General features: G+C 42.8%; 1 protein-coding gene across 6 annotated transcripts in view; it reads left to right on the top strand.

Annotated features, from left to right (window-relative positions):
* LOC140209516 (copine-8-like) overlaps window positions 1-12,509 on the top strand; it is a 669,962-nt gene that overhangs the window by 160,310 nt on the left and 497,143 nt on the right. For 2 of the 6 annotated variants that reach the window (XM_072277774.1, XM_072277775.1), the window contains exon 5: window positions 8,110-8,149. In XM_072277774.1, the coding sequence (XP_072133875.1) occupies window positions 8,110-8,149 (40 nt within the window). Of the gene's footprint in view, window positions 1-8,109; window positions 8,156-9,849; window positions 9,861-10,516; window positions 10,528-11,488; window positions 11,498-12,509 lie in introns of all 6 variants that reach the window. The other 4 variants (XM_072277770.1, XM_072277769.1, XM_072277773.1 and 1 more) reach the window with 4 other exon arrangements.

Consider the following 12,509-nt stretch of genomic DNA (forward strand, 5'->3'; position numbering starts at 1 on the left):
TTAAATTTCGATCCACACCCTTGTGTAGCGATGAATTGCGTTTGCAGTATAAAAATACATAAAGCAAACCGCACGAAACTAATACAGTAGTGGCAATTCTGAAGGAACACAATACGAGCAACATTAGAATCCCACCAACCCTGTACCTTATACATAGCAGCGACAATGTAAGCAAATACATCTCATCTAAGACGTCTACTCCCTTTTAGTACACACGTGCTTAACTTCCAAACAGAGACTAAACATTCACGTTACACTGTTACATTCACAATCAGTCATGATACAATGAAGTTAGACAAAAGGTACACTTTGGCACAACTTTTACAAGGAAGTTGTAAAATTACAGGAAGACTGACCTAATTAGCCGGTAAGGAACTTTGCACAAGCCACGCTATCCAGCGCCGATGCCTTCACTCATGAAAATCTAAAGCATCCACATGTAAAACATGTCAAATTACTGAAATTCTCAATTCCCCAACAAGCATAAATGAATTCACATGGATTTCGTCAAATAATGCTCACTGTTCCTCAACATGTCCAGTACCTCTGGGAGGAACTTAATCCCAAAGCCCCACCAGCTTCTTCTGCAGAAAACAAAAATAGTCTCCCCACTATCCCGCGCGTGTGTAATGACATCACTGTCTCCAGTTAAAGGCACAGACAACTATTCTATCATTACCCAGATGGATGCCTAAGTACACTTTTAACAATAATGAATAAGATTCAACGGTCACCCGGTTACATAAGAAATATAAACAAAATTATACCATGTGGCAACTTGTGCCTGCTCAGCTATTCAATAGGATATGTCTAATCTTTTATCAGCACAGTCCTGCACAATTCCTGTATCACTTGATTTCTACAATATTCAAAAATCTATAAATGTCTGTCTTAAATACACTCAACAACTGAGCCCCTACGATCTCCTTGGACAGAGAGTCCAGAAGTTCTGCCTCAGGATCGATCTGGTGAACCTAATTGTACAGTATTCCTTCTGTCAGAAGTGGAATGATCACTTTCTCATTAGTTAAGTTGCCATTTTGTCTTTAAGATTGTGCTTTTCTCTGAACTGATTTTTCTCCTACTTTCTTCCTGGTCCAAATTCTTCTTGAACAAATTCATCCAAACAAATAGTTTGGCCACATTTTTTTTCAGGAAGTTGAACAGGTTGAGGCTTTTATCATTGGAGCGTAAGAGAAAAAGCAGAGATCTTGAAGAAGTGTATAAAATTATGAGGGGCATTTACATGGTAAATGTACATGTTATTTTCCCCTTCAAAGTTCGAAGTAAAATTTATTATCAGAGTACATACATGTCACCATATACAATACTGAAGTTCATTTTCTGCAGACATACTGAGCAAATCTATAGAACAGCAAGTATAAACTGTAAACATCAGGAACTTGTTAACTAGAAACAAATTGTGCAAATGCAGATATAAATAATTAGCAATAAATAATGAACTTGAATTAACAATATGGCAGAGTTCTTAAATGAGTGTTGCAATCCCTTTTGTTCAAGAGCCTGATGGTTGAGGGGTAGTAACTGTTATTGAACCGAGTGGTGTGAGTCCTGAGGCGCTTGTACCTTCTACCTGATGGCAGCAGTGAGAAAAGAGCACAGCCTGGGTGGTGAGGATTGTTGATGTATGCTGCTTTTCTATGGCAACTTTTCATGACGATATGCTCAATGATTAGGAGAGTTTTACCTGTGACGTACTGGACCAAATCCGCTGCCTTTTGTAGGATTTTTCACTCAAAGGCATTGATGTTCCCATACCAGGCCATAATGCAGCCAGTCAGCACACTTTCCATCACACATCTGGAGAAATTCGCCAAGATTTTCGATGACATGCCAAACCTCCACAGACTCCTGTCGAAGTAGAGGCACTGTCATACTTTCTTCACAATATGATGGTTCCAGAACAGGTCCTCTGAGATAGTGACATCCAAGAATTTAAAGTTACTGACCCTCTCTACCTCTGATACTCCGATGATTCCTGGCTCATGGACACCTGGTTTCCCTCTCCTGAAGTCTACAATCAGTTCCTTGGAGATGTTTTTGCCAGTCCAAACTGACTATGGTTGAGGAAATCCAGGATCCAATTGCACAAGGGGGTATTGAGGCCCAGGTCTTGGAGATTACTGATTAGTTTAGAGGGGATGATGGTGTTGGATGCTGAGCTGTAGTTGATAAAGTGCATCCTGATGTGTGCATCTTTGCTGTCCAGATGTTCCAGGGTTGTGTGAAGAGTCAACAAGATAGCATCTGCTGTAGACTTGTTGCTTCAGGAGGTGAATTGGAGCCGATCTATGTCACCATTCAGACAGGAACTGATGTGCTTCAACACCAGCCTCTCAAAGCACTTCATCACTGTGGATGTAAATGCCATTGGGTGATAGTACAGGTTACCATGCTCTTCTTGGGCACCGGTACAATTGAAGCCTGCTTGAAGCAGGTGGGTACCACACACAGCTGGAGCAAGAGGATGAAGTTATCTGTAAATACACAGCCAGTTGGTCAGCACAGGTCTTCAGTACTCGGCCGGGTACTCCGTCTGGACCAGGTGGTTTCCTTGGATTCAGTCCCATGAAGGCAGCCCCCATGTCATTGTCAGATATTGAGACCAAATGATCATTGGGAGACATGGGGGTGCACGGTGTTTCCTCCCTGATCTGGGCCTAGAAGTTATTGAGCTCATCAGGAAGCGAAGCTCTGCTGTCTCCTATGTCGACCGATTCAGCTTTGTAGGAGGTTATGGAATTCATACCCTGCCACAGCTGTCGAGCATCCCTTGCTGATTCCAGTCTAGTCTGGAATCTCCATTTCACCTGTGAGATGGCTTTCTGGAAATCATACCTGCACCTCTTGTAGCATTCTTGATCTCCTGGCTTGAATGACTCTCAGCAGATTTCAGATTTCATTGTTCATCCAGGGCTTCTGATTGGGGAAAACCTGAATGAGTTCATGGGTACATACTCATCCACAGCTGTTTTAATAAAGTCTGTAATGACCCTGGTGTAGACATTCAAGTCCTCTGATGAGTTCTTGAACACGGCCCAGTCCACTGACTCAAGGCAATCCTGTAACCGTTTCCCAGCCACCCGCGGCTACCTCTTGGTTGTCTTCATCTCTGAAGCCTTGCTTTTTAGGTTCTATCTGTATGGAGGTAACAGAAGTCTAATTGAAACATATAAAATTATTAGGGGATTGGACAAGCTGGAGGCAGGAAACATGTTACCGATGTTGGGGGAGTCCAGAACCAGAGGCCACAGTTTAAGAATAAGGGGTAGACAATTTAGAACAGAGTTAAGGAAAAACTTTTTCACACAGAGGGTTGTGGTTCTGTGGAATGCTCTGCCTCAGAAGGCAGTCGAGGCCAATTCTCTGGATTCTTTCAAAAAAGAGTTAGATAGAGCTCTTAAAGATAGCGGAGTGAAGGGATTTGGGGAGAAGGCAGGAACAGGGTACTGATTGTGGATGATCAGCCATGATCACAGTGAATGGTGGTGCTGGCTCGAAGGGCTGAAAAGCCTACTCCTGCACTTATTGTCTATTGTCTATTGTCTAAGTCCAGCCAAATGATCCGACTTACCAAAATTCGGTCTCAGGAAAGAACCACAGACATTCTTTATTGTAGTGTAGCCGTGGTCTAGTGTGTTGGGACCTCTGGTGCAACAGGTTATGTGCTGGTGAAAACTAGGCAGAGTTTTCTTCAAACTGGCCTGGTTAAAGTTGCCAAATATAATTTGAAATGCATCAGGATGGGCTGTTTCTTGTTTACAGACAGCATCGTGCAGTTTTGCGAGTGCTTGCTTATAATCGGCTGGTGGTGGTGTATAGGCTATGGTGAAGATCACAGAGAAGAACCCTTGAAGCAAATAGAATAGTCTACATTTAATTGTTAGTTGTTCTAAGTCAGGGAACAAGAAGTCGATATAACCCCAACTTCCGTGTACCAACGAAAATTGGCCAAAAAGCATACTCCTCCATATGTTTCCTTGCCAGAATCCATTCTGAAAATCATAAAACCTTCTGGTCGAATAGCTGCATCCGGTGTGTTTGCTGTTTACCAAGTCTCAATGCAACAAGCAACTGAGATCTGCCTTATCTGCCTCTGAAACAGCAGCCTTGCCCTGAGATCGTCAATCTCATTTTCAAGTGACTGTACATTCACCAACAAGATAGTAGACAGAGGATGCCTCACTCCCCCTGTGCTTCAGCCTCATTTGAACCCCGGCTGTCCTGCGTGTTTTCGGCCTTGACCTTGAAGGTGCCACACTTTAAGTGCCCTCATTTAACTGCTCCATATTTAACCATCAAACATGAAATCTGAAGACCAATGTTGGGAATAAAGAACTAGAGGGCATAGATTTAAGATGGGAGGTGAGAAATTTAATAGGAATCTGAGAGGCAATTTTTTTTTTATCCAGTGTGGTCAATATATGGAATGTGGATTTTAATTTTGATTCCATTTCCCGTTCGAACATGTCATCTTGTGCCAAGATGAGGCCGCTATCAGGGTGGAGAAGCAACACCTTATATTCCATCTGGGTAGCATGAATGTCGATTTCTCCTTCCCCCCCACCCGTCCCCCACTCTGACCTTTTATCTCTTCTCACCTGCCTATCGCTTCCCCCTGGGTCCCCTCCTCCTTTCCTTTCTCCTATGGTCCAACTATTCTCTGACTGACCTTTCCCACCTGTCCGGCTTCACCTATGACCTTCCAGCTAGCCTCTGTCCCCTCCCCACACCTTTTTATTCTGGTGTCTTCCTGGGTAGTGGGTAGTGGCTCCATATGTCACTACTACAGGGCATGACGACCCTGTCTTACACGAGTCCCGGGCTCAGCTGGCTCCGGCTGACAGTACCCGGTATGGTTCCCTATCCAGGGTTACTGGTCCCACTTCCTTGTGGGTATCTTCGGGAGAAGCGAAGGCTAAGGAGTAAACCCTACACAAATCCGGAGTGGAGCCCCTAAGGCGGTTGGATGACGTATCACATCACCTCCCGGCAGCTCCTGCAGCCAAGCTGATGCCAAAAGTACTGCTCCACATTCCTTTGGACCACATCCGCAAGGCCGAGAGGGGAATCTTGATGTCTGGGCAACCCAGGATCTCCATATTCATTGCCCAGGTCTGCGCCCCAGAACTAAACTAGGCACATCCATTGTCTAATTAGACAGGTGGAGTCATTGCATTACCTCCTTCCTTCTCAGTCCTGAAAACAAGTCTTGGCCTGAAACATCAAATTATTGACAGAAAACCATTTGTTTACCACTGCGATTATCCTGCTTGCTGCAATTTGGGCCAGGATATGGCAAAGGAGACTGCACTGTGGATCTGGACTAATTGAGCTACAAAGAATGGAATTGGAATTAGTTTGTTATTGTCATATGTGACAAGACAGAGTGAAAAACTTGTCTTGCGTACTGTTCATACAGATCAGATCATTACACAGCACATTGAGGTAGAACAAGATAAAACAATTACAATGCAGAATAAAGTGTAACAGCTACAGATAAATTGCAGCACACTAAGAGGTGCATGCTCCTAATGAGGTCGATTGCAAGGTCAGGAGTCCATTTTGTACTTTAAATAGTCTAATTACAGTGGGATAGATCTGTTCTTGAGTATGGTGGGTTGTGCTTTCAGGCTTTTTAATCCTCTGCCAAGTTGAAGTGGGAAGAAGCGAGGATGACGGGGCTGGGATGGGTCTTTGATTATGCTTGCTGCTTTACTGACAAAACCCATTGAGGGGAAGTTGGTTTCTGTGATATGTTGAGCTGTGCCAACAACTCTGTGCAGTTTTTCTTACGGTCACATGCAACGCAGTTTCCATACCAGGCCATTATGAATCGAAATAGTATGCGGTCTTTGATGCATCATTAAAAAAGTGGTTAAGGTCAATGGGGACATGATCCCACCACTAAGCACATCTTTCCCTCCTCCCCTCTCTCAGTTTTCCGCAGGGATCGCTCCCTATGCGACTCCCTTGTCCATTCGTTCCCACCGATCTGCCTCCTGGCACTTATCCTTGTAAGCGGAACAAGTGCTACACATGCCCTTACACTTCCTCCCTCACTACCATTCAGGGCCCCAGACAGTCCTTCCAGGTGAGAGGCGACACTTCACCTGTGAGTCAGCTGGGATGATATACTGTGTCCGGTGCTCCCGATGTGGCCTATATATTGGTGAGACCTGACGCTGACTGGGAGATCGTTTCGCTGAACACCTACTCTCTGTCCGCCAAAGAAAGCAGGATCTTCAAGTGGCCACACATTTTAAATCCACATCCCATTCCCATTCTGATATGTCTATCCACGGCCTCCTCTACTGTAAAGATGAAGCCACACTCAGGTTGGAGGAACAACACCTTATATTCCGTCTGGGTAGCCTCCAACCTGATGGCATGAACATCGACTTCTCAAACTTCTACTAGTGCCCCACCTCCCCCTCGTACCCCATTCGTTATTTATTTATATACACACATTCTTTTTCTCTCTCTCCTTTTTCTCCCTCTGTCCCCCTCACTATACCCCTTGCCCATCCTCTGGTTTTTCCCCCCTCCCCCTTTTCCTTCTCCCTGGGCCTCCTGTCCCATGATTCTCTCATATCCCTTTTGCCAATCACCTGTCCAGCTCTTGGCTCCATTTCTCCCCCTCCTGTCTTCTCCTATCATTTTGGATCTCCCCCTCCCCCTCCCACTTTCAAATCTCTTACTAGCTCTTCTTTCAGTTAGTCCTGACGAAGGGTCTCGGCCCGAAACGTTGACTGTACCTCTTCCTAGAGATGCTGCCTGGCCTGCTGCGTTCACCAGCAACTTTTATGTGTGTTGCCAAATTTATTTAGCCTCTTGAGCTTGTAGAGGCATTGGTGAGCTTTCTTGGCCATAACGTGTAAATGTTTGGACCAGAATAGGCTATTCCTGATGTTCACTTCTAAGAACTTGAACCTCACTATGAGTTGACAGAAATGATAATACTTGGGAATTTTGTGATTTTTGTGCACTTGTTTATAGAATATTTGCAGCTAATTAAAGCTGAAATGTAGATTTATCAGAAACCCGGTCTTAAACAAAAAAAAATATCATGGCAGTTCATACCAGTTTGTAAGGACATTGTTTGTTTTAATGATAATGAATGAAATTCAGTGAAGTTATTTTAGTATTATTTTGACGGCCTTCCAAGAGATTTAATTAATCCGTACTATATTAAAAAAATCATGAATAAAGATGGTGAAACCAAACCCCAAGAGATACACCACAAATTTTCCCCGTAAGCATTTTAATATTCTAATTATTTTCTGCCGAAGCTGGAGACAGTTACGGCAAATCATTTGAAATATGAAAGCAGAAGCCTGAGCACAGAAACCTCAGCTGCCAGTTCAGTATAATACTAAAGGAGTGCTGTGCTGTTGGAGATGAAACTTTTCAATTGAGGTGATAAATGGTAGTGCTTTTGGATCTGTCTTGTTACTTCACCTGACGTGCCAATGTTTATCTCTCAATCACTTTGCACAAAAAAAAACAAATTTATCTGGTCATTACCACATGGTTGAAAGCATGTGGTGCAGAATGTTGGCAGCTAAATGCCCTACACTGTGAAGGGACTGCACAGCAGAAGTGTTTCATTGGAAGTAAAGCTCTTTGAAACATTGTGTAAAGGGAAGTATAAATGCAACACACACAAAATGCTGGAGGAACTCGGAACTCGGCAAGCAAGGCGGCATCTATGGAGAGTAACAACATGCACGGGTGCTGATGATGGGTCTCAGCTCGAAACATTGACTCTTTGTTCCTATACATGGATGCTCCCTGTACTGCTGAGTTCCTATTGTATTTTGTGTGTGTTGGTCTGCATAAAAGTGATTCTGCAGAATCTCTTTTTTCTATGGAGGAGAATAAACAGTTGATCTTTTGGACTGAGCCCTTTCACCAGGATGATAAATGCAAGCATTTTATATTCTGCTCTCCAAAATTTTCATGATGAGGGATTGGAGGCTGTGGCATGAAGTTTAAGAAAAAGCAGCATTTTCTTTCTGTTCATTAATTTCATTGCACATTTAATTTAATATATTAGTAAAAGTAATAATTTCCACTCCTCTTTAGGTACGACGTCGATTCAAAAAGCCTGGACTTATCTAAACATGTAAGTGTTAATTTTGTTTCTACTTCTGAGTGACATTCTGTCATTTTAATGTTTATTAATATTAAACCTCAAGGCCTTGAAGTTTCGTAGTGTACACAAAGGATTAGATATTTGCATAAGTGCGATGTTTTGTTACTGCAAAACATAAAATTAATTGGAAGAAAAACAAGGGAGTCCAGAACGTGAGTCTAACTTTTTTAAAGAATTTAAATGAAGCATATACATTATGATGTGGTGGCTTAGTGATGTATGCCATTCATGTATTTTTGCATATAACCCGTAAAGAATTATTAAGCAAACTAAGAAAGCTTTATCAAGCCATGTATTTACAATATTGCTGAAATATTAAATGCACAACACTCCTCCCTGCTTAGCTATAAACCCCAACTTAATATAGAATACATCTCAACTATATACACAGTATATTATATAATACAACTACCAAATACAGACATCCACAGCATAGTAAGTTTAAAATTGTCCCATTCCAGCTAAAGATTTAATCACTGTGGAGGATATCTTACTCTTGTGGGATAACATCTTTTGCGACAAGGGTGGTCATGCTGCTTGGCAGGTGAGATTTGTGGCAGTGAAACAATCTCCCATTTGGGGCCTCCTCTGTGGTGTTTGTAGGAATTGTCTCTGGGGCCCCAGGAATTGGTTCTGACAGCATTGGACACCCTTCTTCTTTAACAATTTACTCTGCTCTCCTCAAATGATTGATTTGTCATCTCCAGATGACATCAGATGCAATTTCGGATGTCCAGTTCTACCCATAATCTTTCCAAGCACCCACTTTTGATCACCCCTGTAGTCCCTTGGCAGAACTGCTTAGTCCAGGAGTGAAACATCAAACCTCCTTGATTGAAGAGCCTTGAGTCTGTCTCAGCCGTTTGTCCTGCATACTCCTTCTTTGATTGAGTTTGAGGAGATTCAGGCATGAATGCAAAGAATGACCCAGGAACAGCATAGCTGGCCAGTTGTTTGTGGAGTGTGCAGCATTGCGATGTGCAAAGTGGAAATTGGCGATCTTCTGACTCAGTGTAGGGTGTTCTGCTGACATTGCTCGCAGTATGTTCTTTCCACCAAGCCAACTATAGCTAGGTGCTATGGTACAGATGTAATACATCTTATTCCATTCATTTTCAGGAATGACTGAAACTGTTCTGCAACAAACTGTGATCCATTGTCACTGACTAAGTGAAACACCAGTCATTGAGAAGAAACTTTTCAACACATAAATAGTTTCCAAGTTCATACTGGAAGCTATTGGGAACACTTCTGGCCACTTTGTACCTTCATCCACTAATACCAAGAAATTTGTGTCCATGAATGGTCTAGCAAAATCCTCTGCCAGGGCAATACAGGCTGTTCTCAGGAACACTTACAACCCTCTGGAGGAACTCAGCAGGTCAGGCAGCATCCATGAAATGATCAGTCAAGAAGGGTTCCAGCCCGAAACATTGACTGATTGTTTCCACGGATGCTGCCCGACCTGCTGAGTTCCTCCAGTGTGTTGTTAGTGTTGCTTTGACCCCAGCATCTGCAGAGTATTTTGTGTTTAGGCTGTTCTCAGGGATGGAAAGGTGCTGCTCTTGGATCTTCTGGATGTGTTGGCATCCCAAACAGTGCATGGCAAGTTGCTTGATCTACTGATAACCAATGCTTTGAGCCAAGACTTTCATTTTGACCATGCCCAGATGACCTGCATGTAGCTCCTCCAGCACTTCCACTCTCAGCATGGATGATACAACAACTCTCAATCCCCACATACGCCAACTCCCATCAAGGGCAAATTCATCCTGGGTGGTGGTAAAATTGCGGGGAACTGTTGCACGTTCCAGCCAGTTAGTGTGGCCATGTAGACCTGAGGTAGTGTAGGGTCTATTATGGTTTCCCTTTGAATCATCTCTGCTGTAACATGGAGACTTTTAATTTCCATTAGGAAGAAACGTCGGGAGGAGTATCCTCTTTTGTAAATTTTTCAAGTAATTTCTTTTCCAAGGGTAAATGGGACAATCCATCAGCATTTTCATGTTTTGTGGTCCTCTTGAATTCAACCTTGTAACAGTGTCCTCCAAGAAACTGAGCTCATCACTGTATTCGTACTGCTGCTGTCCATGGAACAAGGCAGATTGAAAATGGACAAAGTGTTTGATGATCAGTAACGAGGGTAGACTCTTACCCATACACGTACTGATTGAAATGTTTTACACCCCAAACCAGACTCAAAACCTTTCGGTTAATCTGAGCATAATTTTTCCCTGCAGTGCTAAGAGAAAAAGATGCAAAGGCTGTGGGATGTTCAGACATGACTGCACTTATACCATAAGGCGTGGTGTCAGAGGCAGGCTTCACTGGACTAAGCGGATCATAATGTGTTAGCCAGTGCCTGATGTCACCATTTCCTTTACCTTTTGGAAAGTGACCTCACACTGCCTTGTCCATTGCCATTTCTTCCCGATCTGTAATAAAGAGTTCAAGGGGTGATGCACAGTAGCCATGTTTAGTAGGAACTTGTTATAGCAATTGACATATCCTCAAAAAGGATCAGAATGGTGATACATCCTTTGGCCTTAGGGTATCCACCACTGCTTGAACTTTTTCAGCACACTTGTGTAATCCTTGTGAGTCAATGGTGTGACCAATATAAGTGATGCTTGGTATAAAGAATTCACAATCATTGCACCGTGCTCTGAGGGCATAATCTTCTAATCTTTTTAACACTTAGAGATTTTGGAGATTTTGCTTGCCAACCAGGTAACACTGAGTGCCTGGACAGCTTTGCACTACCTGGTCCATAGCTTTCTGCAAGACTGCATGAGCAAAAGCTATTACTCCAAAAACATGCCTATTATAGTGATTAAGCCCTTTGTAAGTGTTTATGGTGAGAAACAATTTTCACCCTTCTTCCATCACCCTCTATAAGTAGGCCTTAGCTAAGTCCACTTTGCTGAAGTGTTTTCCTCCAGAAAGGTTTGCAAAAATGCCCCTTTTCTGTACTGGGTTGATGGAGACCTTAAGGCAGGGGTGGCCAACCTTTTACATTCCATGCATCAATTTTTTCACTCACAAGTTCAGATGTGTCATACAACTCTTGTATACAATTCAATTCTTGTAAAAATATGTTAATATAGAACTTGTGCGTGAAAAAATCGACGTATGGATTGTAAAAGGTTGGCCACCCCGCCTTAAGGTAACCACAGATCCTCACAGACCCATTCTTCTTGGCTACTGAGACCAACAGCATTGCCCCTAGGCTCAACTCAACCTTGGAAAGTATTCCTTCAGCCTCCATGTGATCTAGCTCACTGGCTACTTTATCAAAGATGGTATAAGGAACTAGACGTGCCTTATAAAAACTGGGTGTGACATTTTCATTTAACACTATTTTACCCTTGATATGTTTCAGTTTTCAATGCCATCATTTATCACTACTGTGGCATCATCCAGTACCTTTTCAAATTCGCATTCAGTTGACTCTATTACATGGAGATATAGCATGCAAATATTGATGGATCTCCAATCAACTTGTAGTTGTCTAAGCTCCACAATGCATGTCCTTCTGTTTTTACCACATACAAGCCCATTATGCTTTGTTGGTTATTGTATTTCACTGTTCCAAATGTCATTCGCACATGAGTAATCTTTTCTCCAGTGTAAGTTCTTAGTTGGATATCTGCAGGCTTCAAATGCCGTTCAAACTAGTTTTGTGGAATGACTGAAACAGCAAAGCCAGCATCCAATTCCATTTTAATTAATATGGTGTTCATTTCTTGTGTAGGCCATATTGCTTGTCTGTTGTCAATTTCACTTGCAAAGTAAAGGCTATCCAGTCTGGCAACACACATCAAAGTTGCTGGTGAACGCAGCAGGCCAGGCAGCATCTCTAGGAAGAGGTACAGTCGACGTTTCAGGCCAAGACCCTTCGTCAGGTCCTGTACCTCTTCCTGGAGATGCTGCCTGACCTGCTGCATTCTTGAATTTCCAGCATCTGCAGTATTCCTCGTGTTTGCTATCCAGTCTAGTGTCATTCCCATCATTATCAATTTTCTCATCAACAGCATGTAGATTAATGCTCTTTTTGAAACTGCTACTTTACTTTCTATCTTTATCTCTTCCCGGTGAAGTCCATTTATTTTTGTCTGTCCAACATGTTCTTTGTATGTGTACTGCTTTGTTGCATTTTCTACAAGCTTCGCCTTTAACCTGCATTGTTCTGGTGTGTGTGAGCCCCTGCCTCAACAATTTGTTCTGCCAGGCCAATTTCTGTTTAGACTTGGCAGTTTTGTTTGCCCTCACTTTCACCTGACTGTCTCTGTCTGCTGTTTTCATTGATACAGCTATTTCAACTATCATC

This window comes from Mobula birostris, chromosome 14, assembly GCF_030028105.1.
Source record: "Mobula birostris isolate sMobBir1 chromosome 14, sMobBir1.hap1, whole genome shotgun sequence".
In the NCBI taxonomy this organism is placed as follows: Eukaryota; Metazoa; Chordata; class Chondrichthyes; order Myliobatiformes; family Myliobatidae; genus Mobula; species Mobula birostris.